The sequence below is a fragment of the Leopardus geoffroyi genome, chromosome C2, assembly GCF_018350155.1.
Source record: "Leopardus geoffroyi isolate Oge1 chromosome C2, O.geoffroyi_Oge1_pat1.0, whole genome shotgun sequence".
NCBI lineage: Eukaryota > Metazoa > Chordata > Mammalia > Carnivora > Felidae > Leopardus > Leopardus geoffroyi.
In genome coordinates, this window is record NC_059333.1 from 136860666 (window position 1) to 136887859 (window position 27194).

General features: G+C 39.2%; 1 protein-coding gene and 1 long non-coding RNA gene across 3 annotated transcripts in view; one reads left to right on the forward strand and one right to left on the reverse strand.

Moving 5' to 3' along the window:
* The first annotated feature begins 759 nt into the window (after positions 1 to 759).
* LOC123611621 lies at positions 760 to 27189 on the forward strand. Its single transcript, XR_006718762.1, has 5 exons — positions 760 to 990; positions 3251 to 3361; positions 18936 to 19117; positions 25574 to 25729; positions 26682 to 27189. It is a non-coding gene; the product is annotated as an uncharacterized LOC123611621 (long non-coding RNA).
* The window catches only part of EFHB (EF-hand domain family member B), a 50961-nt gene continuing 47652 nt past the window's right edge, over positions 23886 to 27194 (reverse strand). For both annotated transcript variants that reach the window (XM_045503753.1, XM_045503754.1), the window contains one exon: positions 23886 to 24218. In XM_045503753.1, the coding sequence (XP_045359709.1) occupies positions 24045 to 24218 (174 nt within the window). In that variant the 3' untranslated portion in view covers positions 23886 to 24044. The remainder of the gene's footprint in view (positions 24219 to 27194) is intronic.

The window sequence follows — 27194 nt, forward strand, 5'->3', positions numbered from 1 at the left end:
AATAAAATAATTATCAATAATAATCATAGAGCATTTATTCATTCAGTAAATTCTTATTAGCCTCCAAATACCAGGCATTGCACTGGGAGTGGGGATACCATGGTAAATGAGAACTTCTAAGAGAGCACAGTCCAGAAAGGGAGACTAGCTTTGGACACAATGTGAAAAATGCCATCAGAGTAGAATCACAAATGCTCTGGCCAAATAAAAAAAGAGTACTTCTCCATCCTTTACCATAATGATAATCCTACTTTATTGGAATTACTTGGTTTTGGGGGTTGGTTTTTTTTTTTTTTAAGTTTATTTATTTTGAGAGGGAGAGAGCACACGCGGGGAGGGACAGAGAGAGAATCCCAAGCAGGCTCTGCACTGACAGCAACACAGCCAGATCCAGGGCTTGAACCCATGAACCAAGAGATCATGACCTGAACTGAAACCAACAGTTGGATGCTGAACCAACTGAGCCACCCAGACACCCTGGGGAATTACTTGTTTTAATAATATCCAGCTTCCCGGGGCTCCTGGGTGGTTAAGTCAGTTGAGCGACTGCCCGCTGCTTTTGGCTCAGATAACGATTTCATGGTTTGTGAGTTTGAGCCCCTCATCGGGCTCCACACAGTCATAGTGTGGAGACGAAGTTTCACTTATAAATTAGGGACAGTAAAAGATTAACCACAATAACTAATCATAAAATAGAACGGTTACAAAAATATACTGTAACAAACGTTTTGTAAATAGGGTCTCCCTCTCTCCCAAAATATCTTACTGTCCAGTACTCACCCTTCTTGTGACGTTGTGAGACCATCAAATGCCTACGTAACGAGATGCCGTGAGGTGAATGTCGCAGGCATTGTGACGTCAGAAGGAGGAGGACCTGCTTTCCCACCATGCTTGGCGGCAGGGAACCGAAACCCCGGAAAGCCGAACCGCTAATGAGGGAGGGCGACTTTATATGCGAAGCGCTGAGCAACCGTGTCGGAAACGGAGGAGGTGCTGAGTAAATATGTGGGAAATAAAGAAGGCAAGGAAGGGACCAGGGGGGAGGGGGGAGGATGGAAGGAATATCTCTGACCCTGAAATCCAATCTACCCAGTTTGGTTATACAAGATATTTATAACACCTCCTCTTCTCACAATCCATTTGCCAACCAGCAGTGGCCTGGCAGTGAGACAACGTCTCATTGTCTTTGATGCGACCGTTCCAGAGAAGTGAGGAAAGGAGGCAGTGTGGGTGAGGCATGGCCACAAAATCAGCAAACCTTATCCACCAGCCAATACAGCCCACAAATTCTCCGGAGGGCAAACCTTCATGAATTGCTTTAGGTATATCCATAGATGTTTTAGGGTAGTTCACAGAAGAATCGTCTCAGTGCCCCTGGCTTTATGCTCGGTTAAGAGCTAGGCGTTTCATCAGTGTTGCTATAAATTGAATTGAAAAGAGTTGTAAGGAAGGAATTAAGTCATCAGAATCATAGTATGTGTGTGCGTGTGTTCATCAATTACCTATATCTTCAAGTAAACACCCTGCAGAAAACCTAGCATGAGGTCTCAAATTCAAAGCTTCTAAGGCCTCCCGCAGATATCTGACCTGCGCCAAGTTTTCAATATTCCAGCAGATGAGGAAGAATATGATGCTAAAGAGTCTTTAAATATTTTTTTCCAGCTCATACCTACTTTAAGGTACTTGATGCAGTTCTGTGATTAGAATTATCATTGTCATTCTAAAGAGAGTATAATTCAAATGCACGGGGTATCACATGACAATACGTACCAAATCCTCGGGTGCTCGAACATGAGGATATGAATTGACCAGATCAGGAGGTTAAAGCAGAGCAGAGCTGTGGCAAAATCAAAACCAAACTGGGGCGTGATTTCCATGTTCTTGACACATGGAGGCTTTCTACTTTCTGCAAATTAGAACTTCCCACAGTTTCCCAGCTTGGCTAAAATTTACTGCCTACTCCTCAAACCTGAATCCCTTGAAAGCTGAGCTCTCTCCTTTGTCAATTACACCTTTATGTGTTATTCCAAAAAAGGAAAAGATGAGCCCAGTTCTTTCTCCCTGCTTCCCTACTCCATTATAAAACTAAGCATACTCCGATATTGCACTGACTTCTTCAGATATCATATAATAAGGTAATGTTTATGGGTGAAAAAATCATTTAATACATAAATACATTTTCTCAATGTTAACATTTTACTAAAATCTTTAATTTCCCAAAGCAGGGAGTGAAAAGAAAGGATGAAGTTAGTTAATACTAAGAAAGAATACTGATGTTTGCTTCTTAGGAAGCAAAGATGACCACTATTTTCTTTCAAATAAAGAAAACCAAATAGATTTCCTAAGATAGAGTTGGTGATCCAGAAATCATTTAGGATAATAATAATAATAATAATAATTTATTTAGGGATTACTATATAAGGTATATACTACTGTTAAGCCTTTTAACAAATAGAGAAATCATTGCTTGGAATGGTTAATACTTGCCCCTAAGGTCATAAATCTACCGAGTGATGGAACTAAAACTGTAATCCAGGTAGTCAGATGCCCCCAGTGAAGGAATAAATTTCAAAGCAGAAAATAACAGTTTCTCACTGCAATGAAAATATATTTCCTTTAAACCTTGATGTAACTCATCTGTCCATAAATACAGGCAATTGTAATACACATTAGGAGGATCTGGCCTTAAAACATAGCTCCTGGCTCCATTTATATGCTGGAAAATTTGGTTGTCAATATTGATTAGTCAGAAGTTATTTCCTTCACAGGCCAAAACCATTTAAAATCTTCTGAAAGAGATAAACATCAAATTCTAAAGTGACATCCATTATTTACATAGTGATTGTGCACATTTTTGCCATTTCCTGGTCCCTTTACAATTTTTTATGGACCAGTACCTACCAGACATTCATTAAATGCTTCATTAAATGAAATGAATGCGTAAATGAGTAAGTATCACTGGCAGTCTGTCTTGGGCAACTGCTTAAGACCAAATCTGACTGGGTGCTCTGATCCTTGGCTACTTCAATTACCTTTTGTCACCTAACAAGTTACCCCCAAACTTAGTTGGTTAAAACAATAACAATTTATTATTGCTCATGATTCTACAGGTTGACTGTAGGTTCAGCTGGGCAGTTTTTCTGCTCCACATGATGTTGGCTGAATCACGCATGTGGCTGCATGCAGTGAGGAGCTGGGCTGGGGTGCCTCAGTGTTCTTTCACATGGGTTATCTCTGTCTCATCTTCTAGGAATTCTACACTCTGCCTCTCTGTGCCGCAGAGTTTCCTGGACTTCCATGAAGCTGGTTCCAGGAGAAAGCCTTCCAAGAAGAGCAGCCCCAAAATGCAAACACTTACAAGGTACTCATGTGGTTGAACACACACTCACTGTGAGAGAGGACAATAGAGAGCATGAATCCAGAGGTGTGGTTTATTTAAGCAAATGGTATAATAATCTACCTCATAGATCAACTTGTTTCCATTCTTATCTCTTTCAGTACAAACTGGTCTGGAATAGTAGAGTTGTAATCATCAGGATCCTTTAAGTTAAAACTAACAAAAACTCAACTCAGACAAACTAAAGTAAAAACCAAAATATATAGACTCATGTAATTATAAATTCAGGCATAGATGGATCCAGGTGCTCAAATACTGTGTTTGGGACTCTCTCCCCCTCCATCTCTTGGCTCTACTTGAGTAGACAATTACCTGTTGTGATTAGATCCCTGGCCGCAACCTCTTCTTGTTCCTTCTTTGGGGAGGAATCCCTCTCTCTTGGCATTTTGTCTAGGTCTCTGTCTTCTGTGTGTTAGGAAAGTCTGCTGTATTTTCTGCTTCTGGGGGGTAAAAATGGCTATATTAAGAAGAGGTTGGGGCGGGGGGGTTGGGGGACCCGAAGTTCCCTTGTCCCTCAAACACAGCAGTATTGAGGCCAAAGGACTTTGAATTCCAACAGTCGAGGCTGCAGAGTGACAAAGACGTCTCCAGGACCCACGGGGATAACCTGGCTGGCCACAGGTGCGTGATTGCAAACTGGGAGAGATAAAATGGGCCTCATGGGCATGGAGGGGAGGGACAAAGAGAAGAGAAAGGCTGGGGAAGCATAGGACTGTATCTGGACAAGAGAAAAACCACCGACCGGGACAGAGAAAGATGCAGTCTCTTAACTGTGGGGCTTACTCCAGACAGGGGCCCGTTGCCCAGTTCACACACCTGGTGGGAAGGGGAGCCAGCCTCGGGCTCGGTAACTACTTCAGAGGCACAGTCTGCAGTGGGAGAAAGCAATCCCCTCCCGGGAGTGCTGTGGGAAGAAGGCATATAACCTTTCAAAGGACAAAGACTTCCTGCACCCACCAGCCAGAGGCCATATATAGGCGGGGCGGAGCGGCACTTTCCCGGAACCAGGGCACATGGAGCCAGACCCCTTAAGACATCAGGGTTTAAATCCCAGCTGATCACCAAGGAGGCACCGGGAGTCGGGAGTTGGCGGAGCAGGACAAACCCCCTCGTTCGCGCCCGCAGCACAGTGAGTACAGCCTGAACAGAGTAGTTTGGGACACCCAGTGGGTGGAGGAGAGACTGGGGTGTCGCCATTTTTCTCCCCATCACCAACAAGGTGGGGCTTCAGGGAACTGACAGTGGGCCCACAGGGGAGGCGGGGCCCACACACACCAAACCACGCCCCTCTGCACCTGGTAACTGTGTATCTACTGGAGAGGGATTGACGCTGTGGAACCAGCCAGCCCCTCCTCCAGACCTGCACTGCCACGGGTTCCAAGGCACCCAGCGACTTTGCATTTTCTGATTTAATTCTTGGACAGTTCTTAATATATATATATATATATATATATATATATATATATATATATATATATTTTTTTTTTTTTTTTTTTTTTTTTTTTTTTTTTTTTCCCTCTTCTCTTCCTTTTCTCCTTTTTATTTCTTCCCTCCTCTAGTCTGGTTATTCTGGTTGTTGGTTTGTTTAAGCAGACATATTTAATCTATTCTCTTTATACCTATTCTGTATCTCCTTCTTTATTTTCCCCTCTCTCTCTCTGGATTAAGCCATAGAGTTTCTCTGCCTGGTCAAGTTTCTTTTCTTTTCTTTTTCTGCCCCTGTCATATCTCTTTTTGTATGGGATAAGGCCTCTTCCATCAACACCACCACCCCACTGTTTTTGCTGTAGCTGGTGTTTTGGGGTTTTTTTCTTTTCTGGTTTGTTTCTGTTTCTTTTCTGTTTGTTTTCTGGTTTGTTTTCTGGCTTGTTTTTTCTTTTCTGGTTTTTTTTTTTTTTTGGTTTATTGTTTTTTGGTTATTGTTTTTTGGTTATTGTTTTGGTTATTGTTTTTTTCTGGTTTATTGTTTTCTTTTCCTGGTCTACTTCAGCGAAAAAATCAAAGCACACTTGGTGGAGGGTCCAAAACATCACTACGAGTGAGGAGATAAAGCAACTAGAGTCACAACTACAGAGAACAAGTAACACCCTCCAAAAACACCTCCTGAAGGGCCAGGCCCTGGACAGTGTATGACCCCTCTTTAATATAGTAGTGCTCGCAGGGCACCCGGGTGGCTCAGTCGGTTAAGCATCCGACTTCAGCTCAGGTCATGATCCTACGGTTCATGAGTTCGAGCCCCGCATTGGGCTTTGTGCTGACAGCTCAGAGCCTGGGGCCTTCTTTGGATTCTGTGTCTCTCTCTCTCTCTGCCCTTCCCCCACTCGTACTCTGTCTGTCTCTCTCTCTCTCTCTCAAAAATAAATAAAACACTAAAAAAAATTTTTTTTAAATTTTAAACTGTATAGTAGTCCTCACAGTTGCAGGACACGTAACAAGTTTTTAAAACACATAAGGGACAAAAAACTAGACAAAAATGATGAAACGGAAGAATTCTCCTCAAAAGAAATTCCAGGAAGAAATGACAGCTAAAGAATTGATCAAAACAGATATAAACAATATAACTGAACAAGAATTTAGAATAATAGTCATAAGATTAATTGCTGGGCTTGAAAAAAGCACAGAAGACAGCAGAGAATCTATTGCTGCAGAGATCAAGGAACTAAAAAATAGTCACGATGAATTTAAAATGCTGTAAATGAGGTGCGAAATAAACTAGAAATGGTGACAGTGAGGATTGAAGAGGCAGAGGAGAAAATAGGTGAAATAGAAGGTAAAATTATGGAAAAAGATGAAGCTGAGAAAAAGAGAGATAAAAAAATTCTAGACCATGAAGGGAGAATTAGAATACTAAGTGTTTCAATGAAATGGAATCATACCTATACGATAGGAGTTCCAGAAGAAGAAGAGAGAGAGAAAGGGGCTGAAGGTATACTTGAACACATCATATCTGAGAACTTCCCCAATCTGGGGGAAGGAAACAGACACTGAAATCCAGGAGGCACAGAGAACTCCCTTCAGACATAACTTCTGCATGACATATCATAGTGAAACCAGCAAAATACAAGATAAAGAGAGAATTCTGAAAGCAGCTAGGGACAAATGGGCCTTAACCTACAAGGGTAGACAGCAGACCTATCTACTGAAACTTGGCAGGTCAGAAAGGAATGGCAGAAAATTTTCAATGTGCTGAATAGGAAAAATATGCAGCCAAGAGTCCTTTATCCAGCAAGTCTGTGATTCACAATAGAAGGAGAGATAAAGGTTTTCCCAGACAAACAAAAACTGAAGGAATTCATCACCACTAAACTAGCCGTACAAGAGATCCTAAGGGGGACTCTGTGAGTGGAATGTTGCAAAGACCACAAAGGACCAGAGACATCACTACAAGTATGAAACCTACAGATAACACAATGATTCTAATCCACGTCTTTCAATAATAACACTGAATATAAATAGACTAAATGCTCCAATTAAAAGACATAGGGTACCCTAATGGATAAAAACAAACAAACAAAAAACAAAAAAAACAAGACCCATATATTTTCTGTCTATTAGAGACCCATTTTAGACCTGAGGACACTTTCAGATTGAAAGTGAGGGGATGGAGAACCATCTATCATGCTACTGGAAGTCAAAAGAAAGGTGGAGTAGCCATACTTGTATCAGACAAACTAGATTTTAAACTAAAGGCTATAACAAGAGATTATATCATAATTATGAGGTCTATCCATCAAGAAGAGCTATCAATTATAAATGTTCATGCACCAAATTCAAGAACACCCAAATATATAAAACAATCACAAATATAAGCAATCTTATTGGTAAGAATGTGGTAATTGCAGGGGACTTTAATACTCCACTTACAACGATGGACATCCAGACAGGAAATCAATAAAGAAACAATAGCCCTGAATTATACGCTAGACCAGATGGACTTGACAGATATATTCACAACTTTTCATCCTAAATCAGCAGAATACACATTCTTCTCAAGTGCACACAGAACATTCTCCAAGATACATCACATACAGTCACAAAACAGCCCTCAATAAATATAAAAGAAATGAGATCATACCATGCACATTTTCAGATCACAGTGCTATGAAACTTGAAATCAACCACAGGAAAAAGTTTGGAAAACCTCCAAATGCATGAAGTTAAAGAACCTACTAAAGAATGAATGGGTCACCCAGACAATTAAAGAAGAAATTAAAAAGTGTATGGAAACAAATGAAATGAAAACACAACAGTCCAAACCCTTTGGGATGCAGCAAAGGCGGTCCTAAGAGGAAAATATATTGCGATTCAGGCCTATCTCAAAAAAACAAGAAAAATCCCAAATACAAAATCTAACAGCACACCTAAAGGAACTAGAAGCAGAGCAACAAAGAAACCCTGAGGCCAACAGAAGAAGAAAATAATAAAGATCAGAGGAGAAATAAACAATATAGAATCCAAAAACAAACAAAAAAACAGCAGCAGCAACAACAACAACAACAAAGTAGAACAGATCAATGAAACTAAGACCTGGTTTTTTGAAAAAATAAACAAAATTGATAAACCCCTAGCCAGACTTCTCAAAAAGAAAAGAAGAAGGACCCAAATAGATAAAATCACTAATGAAAATGGATTTGTCACAAACAATCCCTCAGAAATACAAGCAATTATCAGAGAATACTATGAAAAACTATATGCCAACAAACTGGACAACCTGAAAGAAAGGGACAAATTCCTAGACACCCACACACTACCAAAACTCAAATGGGAAGAAATAGAAAATTTGAACAGACCCATAAGTAGTGAAGAAATTGAATCAGTTATCAAAAATCTCCCAACATATAAAGAGTCCAGGACCAGATTGCTTCCCAGGGGAATTCTACCAGACATTTAAAGCAGAGTTAATACCTATCCTTCTCAAGCTGTTCCAAAAAATAGAAATGGAAGGAAAAATACCAGACTCATTCTATGAAGCTAACATTACCTTGATTCCCAAACCAGACAGAGACCCCACAAAAAAAGAGAATTACAGGCCAATATCCCTGATGGACATGGATGCAAAAATCCTCAAGAAGATATTAACAAATTGAATTCAACAGCATATAAAAATAATTATTCACCATGATCAAGTGGGATTCATTCCTGGGCTGCAGGGCTGGTTCAATATTCACAAATCAATCAATGTGATACATCACATTAATAAAAGAAAGGATAAGAACCATGTGATCCTCTCAATAGATGTAGAAAAAGCACTTGACAAAATACAGCATCCTTTCTTAATAAAAACCATCAAGTAAGTGAGGATAGAGGAACATAACTAAACATCATAAAAGCCATATATGAAAAGCCCACAACTAATGTCATCCTCAATGGGGAAAAATTGAGAGCTTTCCCCTTGAGATCAGGAACACAACAGGGATGTCCACCCTCACCACTGTTATTTAACATAGTGTTAGAAGTCCTAGCATCAGCAATCCGACAACAAAAGGAAATCAAAGGCATCAAAATTGGCAAAGAAGAAATAAAACTTTCACTTTTTGCAGACTACATGAAACTCTACATGGAAAACCCAAAAGACTCCACCAAAAGGCTGCTAGAACTGATACATGAATTCAGCAAAGTCACCAGTGAGAATGCAAACTGGTGTGGCTACTCTGGAAGACAGGATGGAGGTTTCTCATAAAGTTAAAAATAGGCTACCCTACAACCCAGCAGTTGCACTACTAGGTATTTGCCCAACAGTTACAAAAATACTAATTTGCAGGGACACATGCATCCCAATGTTTATAGCACCATTATCAATAATAGCCAAACCATGGAAACAGCCCAAAAGTCTATCAAATGATGAATGGATAAAGAAAAATGTGGTATGCATGTGTGTGTGTGATGGAATATTACCCAGCCATTAAAAAGAATGAAATTGTGCCATTTGCAATGACATGGAAGGAGCTAGAATGTATTTTGCTAAGCTAAACAGGTCAGTCAGAGAAAGACAAATACTATATGATTTCATGCATATGTGGAATTTAAGAAACAAAGAGGAACATAGTAGAAAGGGTAAGAAAAAAAGAGAGAGAGAAGCAAACCATAAGAGACACCTTACTATAGAGAACAAAGAGAGTTAATGGAGGGAGCAGGGTGGGGGATGAGCTAAATGGATGATGGCATTAAGGAGGGCACTTGTGATGAGTACTGGGTGTTGAATATAAGTGATGAATCACTAAAGTCTACATCTGAAACCAATATTACACTATATGTTAACTAGAATTTAAATAAAAACTTGAAATAAATGAAAAAAGAAGCAAACAAACAAAGACAGTTACCATGTGATAAAAAAAAATCAACAATCCATGTTTAAATGGTCTTCATAGCTCACAGTCTCAGGAGAGAGCCCTGGGAACACTGGTTCCCTGGGGAAGTTCTGGCTTAAGATTTCTCAAGTGGTTGTAGTTACATAGTGAATGGAGCTAGAAGTGAGTTAGGGGAATGGGGTCAGAAGGAGCAGATGGGAGTTGGCCAGGCATCTCTCTATATATATAGTTTCAGGGCTTCTCCATGTGGTCTTTCCACATGGGATAATTTGAGCTTCCTCATAGCATGATGGCAGTTGGACTGTTTACATGGCAGCACAGGACTCCAGCATACATATTCCAACAAACAAAGGAAAAGATGCATCATCTTTTGTTTCCTAGACCTAGAAGTCATGCTGCATCACTTCTGCAGTCTAATTGGTTATAAGTGAGACATGAGAGATTTAAGAGAAGAGAAATTAGACTCCACCTTTTGATGGTGGGGCAAGTATCTATAAGAACATGTGGAGTGGAGATGTCAGGTTGGCTCAGTCAGTTAAGTGTCTAACTCTTGATTTTAGCTCAGGTCATGATCTCATGGTTCATGGGTTCAAGCCCCACATTGGGCTCTACACTGACAGAGCTGAGCCTGCTTGGGATTCTCTCTCCCTCTCTCTCTGCCCCACTCCCGCTTGCCGTTGTTCTGTCTCTCTCTCAAAATAAATAAACAAATAGGACAAGTGGGCTTAGAAATATTCTTTTGGCCACCTTTGGAGAATGTAATCTGCCACAGCAGCCCTTATAGGGCTCTGGCTTAATTCAGGAACCTCATTTCTAATGTATACCTTGCATAGGCTCAGGTTATCATGATGTCATGCTACAAACATGTTTCTCTGATTTCAAATTACCTCTTTGTTTCAAGAATTCAAGGATTTCCATTTCTTTTTTTTTTTTTTTTTTTTTTTTTAGAGAGATATAATTTAGTTGTGTTTCTATTCTCATATTTTATCCATCAGGCCCATGTGTTAGTAATGGGAGGAGAAACAGCCCAGTTCAAATGCCCAAAACTGGATTACAACTCTGTTCCTTGTCTCTGGAAACTTCAGTCCCATTTGGCAAAGATTGTCACCAAGATTAAGTTTATTCTCAAGTTTTAACTTGAGACAAAAAAGCACATGGATTCTTTAGCTTACTGTTTTATTTCTCTTGTCAAAGGTGAACCCAGATATAAGTACAATGAGTCTTGAGCAAAATAACTAAAATAGAGTCATGCCTATATGTCAGTGAACTACAGAACATAAAAAATATGAAAAAGTCTTGAAAGCAAGAAGAGAGAAAATATATATGACCTACAAAGAAACAGTCAGAAATCACTCATTTCAAAAGTAACAATGTGAATTAAAATGCAGTGAATGTTGCCAACATGTTGGCCAACAATAATTATCAATTAAGATACTATACTGAACTAAAACATTATGTGATTGAAAATGAAAGTGAAAACAGATCAAATTAACAATCATTAGCCATATCAGAAAGAACTACTAAAATGGAAAAGAAGGAAATTAAATTCAGAAAGAAGTGAGTTGTAAGAAGCAATGATAAGCATAGAAATTGTAAACATACGGGGCATAAATCAGCTCATTCAGAAGTCCTTTCAAGTCATTAAGGTACAGACTAAAAAGAAGAATGGTCAAGACACATCCCTGATATATTCCTTTCAACATCTTATCTGATACATTAGGTGGTGTTTCATACATGTGCTGACCCTTGCAGAGGTAACCACAAGATCCTGGAACTCTATTAATCTCTATCAATTATGACAGGAGAGACAGAGAAATAATTACACGCAAACTAAACTCTCAAACTCATTTCAGTGATTGGTTTCATCCTTGTTTACTACAGTTCGTAAATTATGAAATATACTCCTTTTGGTATTCCCTTGTTTTTCCCTCCACCCAGATAGAGGTGCAAGTGAAAAGTGAATACAACACTTGTAGTTTTGCTTCAACATGTAGAGAGCTTAGAAGTCAAATCTCCCATCCTTACAATCTAAAAAAGCAAAACAAACTGAAAAACAACTTTTCCTGGGCCCATCAGGGAACTGACACTGCAGGGTAAACTGCCAATCAAAATCTGGAGAGACAGCAAAATCCAGAGTCACAGATGAGATCCGCTTCCCTGGAGGAGGAGCTGCTGGCACTAGAAGCTGGTAGGAAACGATCATTGTGACAAATTGCTGAGGCTGACAATTGAGCAGCCTGAGACTGAGAAACGGGGGCCACACTGTTGGGAGGGGGGGGGTTCCCCCTACTCCGTTGGATTTTACCTTCAAGAAAAGTACCAAGTTCTCATGGTGAAGATCACAGAAAGACTGGGTGGATTTGGCAGAGGAAGGAGAATAATCATTATGAAAAATGTCCAAAGTGCTCTCTATAACACAGGTCTACTTCCCAGGGAAAGAATGAAGCAGAGCTTTATCCTACCTGGGGGGGTGGGGGTGTCGGAGGATATTCCTCCTACTCCACCTCATCTAGCTCTCTGGTCTCATGTCAGGAGGGAAAAAAAGCTCTTCCACCCTATCAACACTTAAGAAGGTCACAGCCCTGAGACATAAAAGACTGAGGTTTCATCTTAAAGTTGTACAATGCTTCCCCTCGCCCATACCATACCAGCTCCCCAACAGGCCTCCACTGTCACAGCAGGTTACAGATGAAGGAACTATGACATGCAGACTCTAAGAGTTCTAGGGAAACCCAAAATCTACAGGAGAGAGACATCAAGGGCATTAAAGGAATATGAAGCCTCTGGTACCTATAGCTACAGCAAACATGAAATGCATCCCACCTCCTAGCCAGGTTAACATAAATTTTCCCAAATCCTATTGAACTCACTTCCTATATTACCCAATACAACATGACCAGCTTTCAACTAAATCTTACAACCAAAGGCAAAAATCAAAGGAAAGAAAAAACACACTCCAAAGAGAGTAAGCATTAGAACCAGATTCAGATATGACACAGCTGTTGGAATTATCAGACAAGTAATTTAAAATATCCGTGATTTAATATGTTAAGGAATATGAAGAGTAGACAATATGCAGGAACAGCTGGATAATATAAGCAGATAGATGAAAACTCAAAAAAAAAAAAAAAGAATCAAAAGGAAATTATAGAAATCCAAAACACTGGAACAGAAATGAAGATTGATTTGGGTGGGCTCATCAGTAGACTTGACATGGCTGAGAAAAAAAATCAGTGAGCTTGAAGATACGTCAACAGAAACTTCCCAAACTAAAAGGCAAAAAAGAAAGAAAAAGAGCAAGACATCTAAGAGCTAAGGGACAATTTTATTTTCAAAAGGCCTAATGTGCATAATTTGAATGTCAGGAAAGAAAAGAAAGAGAAAGGGAGGGAGAAAGGACATCATTAAGCTCATTGTTAGGTTAATGTAGATATAGATGTTTACACATAGAAATATTTGTAAATATGTATAGGTACACAGTCTAATATACACATATATATTTGCTTGCTCTATTAGCTAAGAGGGCATGGAAGCAAAGACACTCCAGTAGTAGTTAGCACACTTAGTGCTCAGAACTTGATTTCCAATACCATACTCTAGTAAAAGGGCTGGTTAGGATTCTTTGGAGAAATGGCTAATTCTATACTGAGAGCACAAGTGCTATCCCTAGCCAGCTGCACTGTATCACTCAGAAGCTTTAGAAATGCAGAATCTCAGCCCCTGGAGGGGGATGGGGGCGTGGGGGAGGGGGTACCTACCAAGTAAGAAAATGTATTTTAAAAAGATCTATGGGTAATCTGTATGGATGTTAAACTTTAAAAGGTACAAATTTAGGGGCACCTGGGTGGCTCAGTCAGTTAAGCTAAGCATCTGACTCTTGACCTCTGCTAAAGTCTTGATCTCAGGATTGTGAGTCCAAGCCCCATGTTGGGCCTACCTGAATGAATGAATGAATGAATGAACGAAAATAAAAGGCACTGACTTAGTGGCTACCAAATATAAATCGCCTATCCTCACCTCCCCCCAGCAAAATTCTTCTACTGGTAAATCTCAAGAATTTAGTTCTTCTGATAGACACATTTGCTACAAAAGTTGTTGAACTTACCAAAGATTCTAACTGTAAATATATTTCTACCAGGACCAAATTTCTAAAGAAATTTTTAACCTTACTCTAAGTTCTGTACTAGTTAACCATCCTTCTAACAACTTAAAGAATTGGGACGGGGAGTGCCTTTTTAACAAGCTAAGTATGCATTAATCAGTTCAAGGTATTGATATACATGAGCTGACTCCAAGAGAGGGGGGAAAAAAAAAGGGCTTTTCCCTCTGCCCAGGTGAAGGTGTGTTCACCTCTATCTACAGAGTAGAAAATCAGGCAGAGTAATTACAGGTGGAATAAGGACTATAAGCTCCAGATTACTCTCAGGAAACATTTCTGAGTCTAAACGCACTTTTTAATTAGCTCTTCCAATAGCATCATGCTAATTGGCTAATTTGGAAATGATATGAGACCCTGTGTGCTTTAAAGAAAATCTGTTTGTTGATATATTTATTTGCACCTGAGACTGTCTTATTGCTGGCAGGACAGATATTATTAAAACAGAATCACCTGCTTATTTTAACCAGATTTTTTTCAACGAACACACATGAATTGGATTATCCCTAGGGTTTCAGGAGGAAGTATTAGCATTTTGAGTGATAGGAAATTGCCACTTAGCTGGGAAATAAATGAGCTTTAAATAGGTCCCATTATTTTTTACAAGGCTATTATTGTAAATGTTTCATAATAGAAGAAATGCCCTTCAAGTCTATCCTCATTGGTGGTTTATGGCTGGGGTGTTAACCTCTAAGTAGCCCAGCCCTTCACATCCAGCCACAGTGAGTTTTCATATTTTGACTATATAAAATAAAATTACCTTTTATTGGCCCACATAATATTTCCAACAAGTTTCTCTCTTTGTTAGCTATGTTGTAAAGAAAATGTATTAAATTTATTTGCCTGGGCTAGGAAACTGGCTTTTTAAAGTTTTCATGGGTTTAATATATTTTACCTTTTTTTTTTTTTTTTTTTTTCCAACGTTTATTTATTTTTGGGACAGAGAGAGAGACAGAGCATGAACGGGGGAGGGGCAGAGAGAGAGGGAGACACAGAGTTGGAAACAGGCTCCAGGCTCTGAGCCATCAGCCCAGAGCCCGACGCGGGGCTCGAACTCACGGACCGCGAGATCGTGACCTGGCTGAAGTCAGACGCTTAACCGACTGCGCCACCCAGGCGCCCCTATTTTACCTTTAACAAGACTATCTGAACACTATAGAAATATGGATTTAGGTGAGAACGTGGTGATATATTTGGATATTTATTTTTACCTCACTTGAATATTTCTCACTGCTTTACTTGTGTCACTCAGAGATAACACTTTATAATCCAAACAAGCCTCCACTCTAGCTTACTATTTAAAATGTTCCTTTCCAGCCTAATTACTGCCACTAAATAATAAAAGAAGAAACTGCATGGATCATCCTGGATTTCACAAAGTACAGTGGTAAAAAGTCTCCTCCCTCCAGTTTAACAGTCTTCTTTTTACTCAGTATTATTGAGCCTCTGCAGCTATTCTGCATGTGGGCTAAGGCTTCTCAGTAAGTTTGGAAATGCTAGGGTGCCCCCTACCGTTGTAAATGGGGAAGCATGTTTCTTTGCATCTCCATTCAGAGAACAGCATTCTCCTGAAAATGCTATTTAACCAAAGTTCAGATGCGGGATGGTTAGTCACGTGGTAAGTGGATGGATGGATGGATGGCAAGAAAATAAGGATATATATGAAGCCCACCTGAGGATAAAATTTAAATTTAGCTACTTAAATGTTTACCTGGTCTAGAGGTCTATCTATGGGGGGAAGAAGGGGAATTGACCAAAAATATTTGTGTGTGTTCTTTTCTAAAATAACAGTGTATATCTTTCATCATGATTTCAAAGGGATATGAAACCAGGGTCATTCTCTCTCTGTTACCTTCCCTGTCATCTTGGTGGTATCAATATCCAGGTAGGTGATCCTTCTGCTTAACAATGGACTTCTCACTTTTTGTACTCCTTTCCTTCAATGATCCTATTCTCCACCTGTTTAAGTCATGCAATCCTATTATCACATCCTAGACATTGTCATTACCAACAACTACCACGTACAGAATTTCACTTTGCGAGCATTCCACTTTGTGATCACCAACTCCTATTTTATATATAACTTTTTCATATATATACATATATATGTATGTATATATATGACTTTCCCACAATTCTTTGACTGGGATAGCCCAATCCATTAATCCTGCCATTTTTCACTATCATTTATTTCTGAACTTCCTCTTTACTCATCTTAGTTTCCATGTTCTATCACTGGAATCAACTCCTTGCATACACTCAACTCCTTGGTCCCTTCCTCCCACCATTTTATTCACCAGGTTAAATTCCACCCCTAAATTCATATCTCCACTTATTCCAAATCTGAAGTGCAGCAGTTGCATATGAAGAAACTAACCAAAGAAAGATACAAAATCAAGTGATTGGTCTCACTTTCAATTTATGATCACCAAATTCAGGAGGGCTGGCAATTTTGCTATATTATTGATAAATCATATTTCACCAAAATTTTAAGCTTATGTTCTTTGAAAGACACTGTTAAGAAAATAAGAAGGCGGGGCACCTGGGTGGCTCAGTCGATTGAGCAACCGACTTCAACTCAGGTCATGATCTTGTGGTCTGTGAGTTCAAGCCCCACGTCAGGCTCTGTGCTGACAGCTCAGAGCCTGGAGCCTGCTTTGGATTATGTGTCTCCCTCCCCCTCTGCCCCTCCCCTACTCTGTTCTGTCTCTCTCTGTCTCTCTCTCTCTCAAAAACATTTAAAAAAAAAATTTTTTAAAGGCAAGCTAAATATAGAATAAAATATCCACAAAACACATATCTGATAAAGGATTTGTATCTATAATACATAAAGAACTCACAAAACTCAATAATAAGAAAACAAGCCTTTTAAAAAAAATAGGCAGTGAAGTGCATGCATGGCTTAGTCGGTTAAGCGTCTGACTCGATTTCTGCTCAGGTCATGATCTCATGGTTCGTGAGATCAAGCCCCACATGAGGCTCCAAGCTGACAGCACAGAACTGCTTGGGATTCTCTCTCTCCCTTTCTGTCTACCCTTACCCTGCTCATGCTTTCTCTCTCTCCCTCTCTCAAAATAAATAAACTTTTAAAAAAACTAGGCAGCATGTTAGAATGTATACTTTACCAGAGAAGATATATGCATGGCCAATGAGCCCATAAAGGATGCTCAACATCATTAGTCACTACAAAAATGTAAATTAAAACCACAATGTGCTATTACTTCAGACCTATTAGACGAAAATAATTTTTTCAAACACGATACCAGGATGAACTAGAACTCTCATAAATTGCTGGTGAAAATGCAAAATGATAGAGCCATTTTGAAAACAGATTTTCAGTTTCTTATACTGTTAAGCATATGCTTACCATATAGCCCAGCAATCTCACCCGTAGTTATTTTCCCAAGAGATGAAGACTTATGTTTACACAATACCTATTCACAAGTGTTCATAGCAGCTTTATTCAGAATTGGTAAAGACTGGAAACAACTCAGATTTCTAACTGGTAAACAGATAAATTGTGGTGTATCCATACAGTGGAATATTACTCAGCAATAAAGAGTGAACTCCTGACCCATGCAATGACATAGATGGATCTTAAAATCATTACTAAGTGAAAGAAGTCACTCTCAAAATGCTAGCTACATATTCCACGATTCCATTGATATGACATTTTCAAAAAGGTGAAAACTACAGGACAAAGAAACAAATGAGTGGTTGTGAGGGGCTAGAATGTGTAAGAGGAGATGGTTACCGCAAAAGAGTACCAGAGAATTTTGTGATGTGATAGAACAGTTCTATGTTGTGTTTGTGACAGTGGATCTTACTGCATGTAAATGATATCTCAATAAATCTATTTAAAAATTGATACATTGATGCCTGGGTAAGTCGGTTAAGTGTCTGACTTCAACTCAGATCATCTTGTAGTTCGTGAGTTCAAACCCTACATGGGGCTCTCTGCTGTCAGTGTGGAGCCCACTTTAGATCCTCTGTCCCTCTCTCTCTCTCTGCCCCTCCCCTTCTCCCTCTCTCTCTCTCTCAAAATAAATGAACTTTAAAAAAATAAATACTTAAAAAAAATAAAAAATAGAATAACAACATGAAAATGGATACAATGTATTATAAAATCAAGATACCAAATACCTAGGAATAAATCTAACAGAAAATGTACAATATCTCAACATGGAAAATTGAGAAGAATTACTGAGATAAAGAAAAGTTCAATGAATGTATGAATGTATCATATTTATTGTTTGGTAGTCCAAACATTATAAAAATGTCAGTTCCCCCCAATTCATCTTTACACTCAATGCAGTCACAGTAAGAATCCCAGTATATTGTGTGTGTACACATTTTTTAAAAAATGAGGAGCCCTGCTCAAAGCATAGTGATAGACATGCTAGGTGGATTCTAAATTACCTAGCGCAGTAAGTCAGTGGGGATTATCGAATCTGCCAAAATCAACGATGGACACTTACTTAAGAAAAAGAATCAGGGGGATGAGGACAAAACGAAGAAGAAGTCAACATAATTATATTGATATATGGAGAACAAAATAGTACTTACAAGTAGGTGAGATGAGCTATGACCTGAATCAGGTCTTTTGACTCATATTTATTGAGCTAAAATGGTTCTAGGTGCTCACATATGCCATCAAAGCTGCCTTACAAGTTCATAAGGAACTTATGTTATTTCCATTTTGTAAATAAAGCCACAGCTTTGTAAGTTTACGTGTCCTTCCTAAGGTCACGAATCCAGATTTGTTATTCATATCAAATGCTCTCAGTTTGCTCCTCAAGAAGAGTCTGATTGATAAACTAAAATTGCTAAGCATTTTATGACACCATGTGGCCAGATTTAGTGAAGCGTGAGGGCCTGAAGACCGTGTCATGCCAGGACCGTAATTCTTACAAATAGGAATCGAGAAATCAGCACTACTTTTCTGATGCAACACAATCTGGGGGAAAGGATGTCACTTTAGCAAAGAGTGGAAAAAAACTAAATGATGAATTAGAAATCATTGAAGGCATGAAACTTGATTGAGATGACAGTTCCTCATACTTTCTTAATATAGCCAAATACAAGATGTTCATCTGCATGAAAAGAAAATCTCCAGCATCATGCACCTCACAGCATCCCAAGCACCATGAGCTGTTTGATTCCAGGAGCTGACCTGGTGCAGTGCAGCTGGTTTCACGGTTGGGCTGTCCGCTTTTTGCTGAACGCTGGTCAGAGATGGCATACTGCTTACGGCAGGTTAGTCCACATATTAAAGGCTGGTTTTTTTACCCCCCAATTATAATTAACATACAGAGTTATATTAGTTTCAGGGGTATAATACAACTATTCAACAATTCTCTACAGTTCTCAGTGCTCATCAAGATAAGTGTAATGTAAACCTCTTTTTTTCACCCGTCCCCTCACCTACCTCCCCTTTGGCAACCTGGTTTGCCAAAGAGTCTGTCCTTTTGTCTTTTTTTCTGTATTAGTTTTGTTTCTTAAATTCCACATATGAGTGAAATCATATGGTATTTGTCTTTCTCTGACTGGCTTATTTCACTTAACATTACACCCCCTAGGTTCCTCCATGTCATTGCAAATGGCAAGACTTCATTCTTTTCATGGCTGAATAACATTCCATAGGTATGTATGTATACCCACATACCACCTCTACTCTATCCATTCATCTATGGATGGACACGGGTTGCTTCTGTATCTTGGCTGTTTTAAATAATGCTGCAATAAACATAGGGGTTCATATATCTTCTTGAATTAGTGTTTTCATTTTCTTTGGCTAAATATCCAGCAGTGGAATTACTGAACCATATGGTAATTCTATTTTTAATTTTTGAGGACCCTCTATACTATTTTCCAGAGTGACTACACCAATTTGCATTCCCACCAACAGTGCACCCAAAGGTTCCTTTTTCTCCACATCCTTGCCAACACTTGTTTTTTTTTTTTTTTTTTGCATGTTTTTTTATGTTAGCCATTCTCACATATGTAAAGTGATATCTCATTGTGGTTTTAATTTGCATTTCCCTGATAGTGATTTTGGCCATCTTTTCATGTGTCTGTAGGGCCATCCTAATGTCTTCTTAGGAAAAATGGGTATTCGGGTCCTCTACCCATTTTTAATTGGACTATTTTTTATTGTAGTTTTAAATTTATTAATTTTTTTGGTGTTAAGTTATATAAGATCTTTATATATTTTGGTTATTAACCCCTCATCTGATGTATCATTTGCAAATATCTTCTCTCATTCAGTAGGTTGCCTTTTTGTTTTATTGATGGTTTCCTTTGCTATGCAAAAGCTTTTTATTTTGGTGTAATCCCAATACTTTAATTTTCCTTTTGTTTCTCTTGCCAGAGGAGACATATCTAGAAAAATATATCTATAGCTGATATGAAAGAAATTACTGCCCATGTTTTCTGCTAGGAATTTTGTGGTTTCAGGTCTCACATTTAGGTCCTTAATCCATTTTGATTTTATTTTTGTTTATGGTATAAGGAAGTGGTCCAAATTCACTCTTTTCCATGTAGTTGTCCAGTTTTTTCAATACCATTTGTCTTTTTCCCACTGTATATTCTTGCCTCCTTTGTCATAGATTAATTGACCATAAAAGCATGGGTTTATTTCTGAACTCTTTGTTCTGTTCTATCGATCTACGGTGTCTATTTTTTTTTTTTAATTTTTTTTTCAACGTTTATTCATTTATTTTTGGGACAGAGAGAGACAGAGCATGAACGGGGGAGGGGCAGAGAGAGAGGGAGACACAGAATCGGAAACAAGCTCCAGGCTCTGAGCTGTCAGCCCAGAGCCCGACGCGGGGCTCGAACTCACGGACCGCGAGATCGTGACCTGGCTGAAGTCGGACGCTTAACCGACTGCGCCACCCAGGCGCCCCCGGTGTCTATTTTTGATGCAGGGTCTTTTGTGGTTCCATATGCATTTTAGGATTATTCTAGTTCTGTGAAAAATGTTGGGATTTTAATAGATATTGCATTAAATATGTGGATATTTAATGCTTTGGGTAGTATAGACATATTAACAATATTTGTTCTTCCAATCCATGAGCACAGCATCTTTCCACTTGTGATTTCTTCAATTTCTTTCATTAATATATAGTTTTCTAAATTTTTTTTTTTTACGTTTATTTATTTTTGAGACAGAGAGAGACGAGCATGAACGGGGGAGTGTCAGAGAGAGGGAGACACAGAATCTGAAACAGGCTCCAGGCTCTGAGCTGTCAGCACAGAGCCCGACGCGGGGCTCGAACTCACGGACCGCGAGATCATGACCTGAGCCGAAGTCGGCTGCTTAACCGACTGAGCCACCCAGGCACCCCAATATGTAGTTTTCAAAATACAGATCTTTCACCTCCTTGGTTGTTTATTTCCGGGTACTTTATTATTTTTGGTGCAATTTTAAGTGGGATTGTTTTCTTAATTTCTCCTTCTGCTACTTCATTAATAGTGTATAAAAATGCAACATATTTATGTATATTAATTTTATATCCTGTGACTTCACTGATTTATCAGTTCTAATAGTTTTTTGGTGGAGTCTTTAGGGTTTTCTATATTTAGTATCATGTCAACCGTAATTAGTGAAAGTCTTACTTTTTCATTACCAATTTAGATATCTTTTATTTCCTTTCCTTTTTTAAAAAAAAGCTTATTTATTTTGAAAGAGAGAGAAAGAGAGTGCAGAGGAGGGGTAGAGCAAGAATCCCAAGCAGGCTCCATGCTGTCAGCACAGAGCCCAATGCGGGGCTTGATCTCATGACTGCAAGATCGTGACCTGAGCCGAAATCAAGAGTCAGACCCTTAACTGACAGGACTATTATACATTTTTGATTTGTGGTTATCATTAGGCTTATATATGACATCTTATGCACATAGCAATATTGTCAAACATAGGGTGTGAACCCATTCTAAAAGCACTAAGTTTTTACTCCCCGCCAACCATGTTTTATGTACATAATGTCATACTTTGCAACCTTTTATTTTGTGAATCCCTTGACTGACTTTTGTATAATTGATTTTACTTCTTTTGTGCTTTAACCTCCATACAGTTTTATAAGTGATTAATCTACTTTTTTAGTTTTTTTTTTTTAAGTTTATTTATTTTTGAGAGAGAGAGAACATGAGCAAGGGAGGGGCAGAGAGAGAGGAAGACAGAATTCCAAGCAGGCTCTCCACTGTCAGTGCAGAGTCCAATGTGAGGCTGAACCTGAGCTGAAATAGATATGTAACCAACTGAGCCACCCACGTGCCACTTGTCTAACTTCCTGTGTTTGTTTTTATGTATTAGGAGAGTCAGTTATGTCCCTTAGTCTTGAAAATAGTGGCTTTATGGGGCGCCTAGGTGGCTCAGTTGGTTGCATATCTGACTCTTGATTTCAGCTCAGGTCATGATCTCACGGTTCATGGGTTCCAGTCCCACCTCAGGCTCAGTGCTGGTGGCATGGAGCCTGCTTGGGATTCTCTCTCTCCCTTTCTCTCTCTCTGCCCCTCCCCTGCACTCATGCATTCTCTCTCTCTGTCTCTGTCTCTGTCTCTCTCTCAAAATAAATAAACTTAAATATTTCTTTAAATAAATTACCCATATAATAAATGAATTATAAAATTACATTTTCTAGAGAATGGGCAATTTTTTAAACTTTAGGTCTCTCTCTCTCTCTCTCTCTCTTTTATAAGTAATGGTAGACTACACTGTAACGACAGTATCTTAAACAGTAATTTTCATACTAATAGACAATGAACAACAAAATTCAAAGTCTGTCACAGAAAAACATTGACGGAATACATTTTATTGATAATTCAATTAATCAAGTTGTATTCCTAATCAAGCTTCAGTGGTGGCTTTAACCCACACTGGTGCTTTTGATGTACAGGAAGAACACACTATGCTGAGGTCACACCTTCTCACCATCCCTGCTTCATCAGGCCAGAGCATCAGAGGGCCAAGGCATGAGAGGAAATGATTGTGTGCAATTTGCTACTAAGAGTGCTCTAAGGCTGCAAGTAATGGTGGGTCAGCTGTGTCCTCTTCACATACTTTAAGGGCAATATGCTTTTCTGGCCATAGGAAGACTTTTTTTTAAGTTTTTATTTAAATTCCAGTTAATTAACATACAGTGCACATAGATTTCAGGTGTACAATACCTGGTGCTTCTCACAAGTGCACTTCTTAATCCCCATCACCCATTTAACCCATCCCTCCACCCACCTTTCCTCTGGTAACTATCAGTTTGATCTCTATAGTTAAGAGTCTGCTCCTTGGTTTGCCTCTTTTTTTCCCCTTCACTCATTTGTTTTGCTTCTTAAATTCCACATATGAGTGAAATCATTTGATATGTCTTTCTCTGACTGACCTATTTCATGTAGCATAACACACTCTAGTTCCATCCACATCAGTGCAAATGGCAAGAATTCATTCTTTTTCATGGCTGAGTAATATTCTAGTGTGTGTGTGGGGGGGGGGGGTATGTGTATATGTGTGTGTGTAAACACCACATCTTCCTTACCCATTCATCAGTTGATAGACACTTGGGCTCTTTCCATAATTTGGCTAGTGTGGATAATGCTGCTATAAATGGCCATAGGAATATTAAATAGCCATTAAAATAGCCATAGGAATATTAAATAGCCATTAAAACTAATGGCTATCGTGTCATTGTTGGAACCCCAGCTTTTCTTCTCTAAATTCTGCTCCTTGTGTTTGTTTTCCTCAGATGCTAACACGGATTGAAAGCTTGCTAAGCTTACATTCTGTCATAGTGACACCTCAAGAGAAAAATAACAAAAGATTGAAGGCAAAATTTTGTCAACCTAGTATCACAAACTAGACTTTGAATTTCATTCAACCAACTAAAATGCATAGACTTCTTAAGCATCTGTCTACAATGCTTTCATTACAAACATCTACATCATTCTGAACTAGGCCTTTGGTGAGATGAAAGATTAACTCTAAGTACTCATCAAGTTGTTTGGTGTTTTACAGAAAACAATACAATAAATCTTAAAATCCCAAATCAAATTTATTAGCAATACACATAGGCATATGAGTCCTACTTCAGTGACTACTGACATCTAACATATCTAAAACCAGAATGGACTCAACATTTTAATGAACACAGATTTAACATTTCTTTTTTTAAATGAATGAACTCTAAAAATATCACATGGTTGTTTTACACTTGATCCGGTCTGCATGTTGTAGCTCATCCAGAACATTTCTGATGGTCTCTACAGAAACTTCTCCTCTGTGATGTTTTTTTGATGCAAGATTCCATACATTTTCAAATTCTTCATCAGAAAGCCTGACACCAATGTTACATAATATCTCTGCAATCTAGGGGAAAAATTGAAAGTCAGACTGAGATCTATGTTTTTAAATTTGTATTTTAATATCTTTAATATTTTTAGAGTGCCTGGGTGGCTTAGTCAGTTAAGTATCTGACTCTTGATTTCAGCTCAGGTCATGATCTCATGGTTAGTGAGATCTTAATGAGCCATGTTGGGCTCTGCGCTGACAGACTGAGATTCTCTCTTCCTCTCTCTCTGCCCCTCCCCCACTCACACTCTAACTCTCTCTCTCTCTCAAAATAAATAAATAAGCATTAATGCAATTAAGAGGGTATTCACCTATACTAACCCATATATAAAATTACTTTCAACTATTTAAGTGTTTCTGGTATTTTTTTTTTAATTTTTTTTTTTTTTTCAACGTTTATTTATTTTTGGGACAGAGAGAGACAGAGCATGAACGGGGGAGGGTCAGAGAGAGAGGGAGACACAGAATCGGAAACAGTCTCCAGGCTCTGAGCCCTCAGCCCAGAGCCTGACGCGGGGCTCAAACTCACGGACCGCGAGATCGTGACCTGGCTGAAGTCGGACGCTTAACCGACTGCGCCACCCAGGCGCCCCTCTGGTATTTTTTAAAAGGTAGTTGGTGCCTGAGTGGCTCAGTCGGTTAAGCGTCTTTGGCTCAGGTCATGATCTCACAGTTCGTGGGTTCAAGCCCCATGTCGGGCTCTGTGCTGACAGCTCAGAGCCTGGAGCCTGCTTCGGATTCTGTGTCTCCCTCTCTCTCTGCCCCTCCCCTGCTCGCACTCTGTCTCTCTCTCTCTCTCAGAAATAAACATTAAAAAAAAATTTTTTTAAGGTAGCAGCCAAATTCAAGCAGAAAGAATAAAAAGTTAGAGAAGACACATTGGATTTAAGTTCCATCTCACTCACTTCTTGTCACTAGGATCTTGTGTATGTCATGTAAACCCCTTGAAAATTCTCTTCTCTAAAATAGGATCATTTATAAAATGTTCCTAACTGGCCTGATATAAACTTTACAGTTGTGAATGTGCAAATGCCAGAGAGATAAAGCATGCATGAACAACTGAGCAAACTAAAATCTGAACATACTGAAAGCCAGCAAACTTTGGTTAGCAACCTCTCTGCAATGATAATTATTAAGGGAAAACATAAGGAAGGAAAGATAAGACATAGAAGTAGAAAGAAATGTTAGAGTGAGTAGAGGAAATAAAAGATTTGAAAAAAAAATTAAAGGAGGAAAAACATTTATTATGAAGCACACAGAAAAAAAAAAAAGCAGAGGGAAATAGAAAGAAAGGTTAGACAGTGAATAGGAAAGCCAAAGAAATAGAAGAGTTGCAGAATACATCTATTAAGCGGAATCTTAACAATTTAAAGATCCTGGAGAAATGATGTGCCCTCCTGGGAAATTAACCGTATGATCAACTACACTTGAAATTCAGAAGAGCTGCCAGAAGCTGCATTTGTACAGCAAAACACCTCAGTGCCCCTGTGCAGAACAGCGTTTTCCTGCTGCCCCACCCACAGCGACAGGTAAGGAGTGTCCCCACAGAGTCAACTCCTGAAGTGGCCTCCTCCTCCACTTCCTTTCCACCTCCTCAGGAGGCATCCCTCCCTTAGGTCCCCATTCCATTGTAATACACAGATTAGCTGATCTTTCCAGAAACCCGTCCATTCTCACTCCAAACACTCATCTGGGTTCTTTTTTTTTCCAGATGTGTAAGACAAAGGATGACTTCCTAGTTAAAAGAATTTTAGGCAACATGCAACAAGCAGGAGATTTTTGTTTCTTTTGGCAACCCTGAACTTCTATTTCATATGGCTGTTAGAGTAATTAAGGGATGTGAAAACACAGTCTGGGGTGTCCCTTCTCTGATCCCCTGGGGTGGTCCCAAAGGCCAGGCAAAAGGCCTCTCCTCTGAGTTTCTCCCTTCCTCTGTCCCCTACCTCAGTGGGGATGAATTGTTAGAATGAATCTGTTATAATTAAGGTAGGAGTTAGTAAATTTTCAAGTAATCAACTCTTCATCTGAAGTCTCAGAAAGCATCATATGTCTACATGTCTCCTCATATCATTCCTAGCTCTGGATATGAGAGTTCTGAAGCAGCAGTTGTGTCCTAGATTACACGCTGCCTTCCACGAGTGCAGATCAAGCAGGCTGACCATGCATTGCTATTAATCCTTGGCCCTAAGAACCCTAGTGGCTATTCTTTTTTTTTTTTTTTTTTTTCAACGTTTATTTATTTTTGGGACAGAGAGAGACAGAGCATGAACGGGGGAGGGGCAGAGAGAGAGGGAGACACAGAATCGGAAACAGGCTCCAGGCTCTGAGCCATCAGCCCAGAGCCTGACGCGGGGCTCGAACTCACGGACCGCGAGATCGTGACCTGGCTGAAGTCGGACGCTTAACCGACTGCGCCACCCAGGCGCCCCCCTAGTGGCTATTCTGATGTAGCTGGTCACTCCTGTTTTCTAACCCACCTAGGAAGAAAATCACCTGGAATATGAGGACCATGTTTTCTAACAAACAAAACTGAAACAAGATACATGGGCTGACAAAGGACGTGGCAACAGGATGGAATATTTTAAATCAGATAGCAGTATATAAGGAGGGTGGCAGAGTGGCCCTTCTCATGCCTACTCTTTGGTTTTGGACATATAAAACCATGAGATACTTACACAAGGAAAGGAGTGATCCCTTTTGATTGTGTTCCTTAGGAAAACATTTCTTTTTAAACATAGGTCCTAGTGGATGTATCATATGAGAGTAATGTTTCCTATCACAGAGGAAACTCTGCTCCAAGAATTGTACCAAAATGTCACAACCAAACTAAATAGTATCCTTAAGAATCCTCTATTTGGGGATCCTGATGACTTTTGTAACATAAAAGCTCAACTTTTTAAAAGTCTAAAATTAAATAGTTGTTGATAAATAAGCATTTTCATCTTTGTGTGTTTATGCAAAGTTGACATGTCTTTCAACTCTTTTGAAATAATA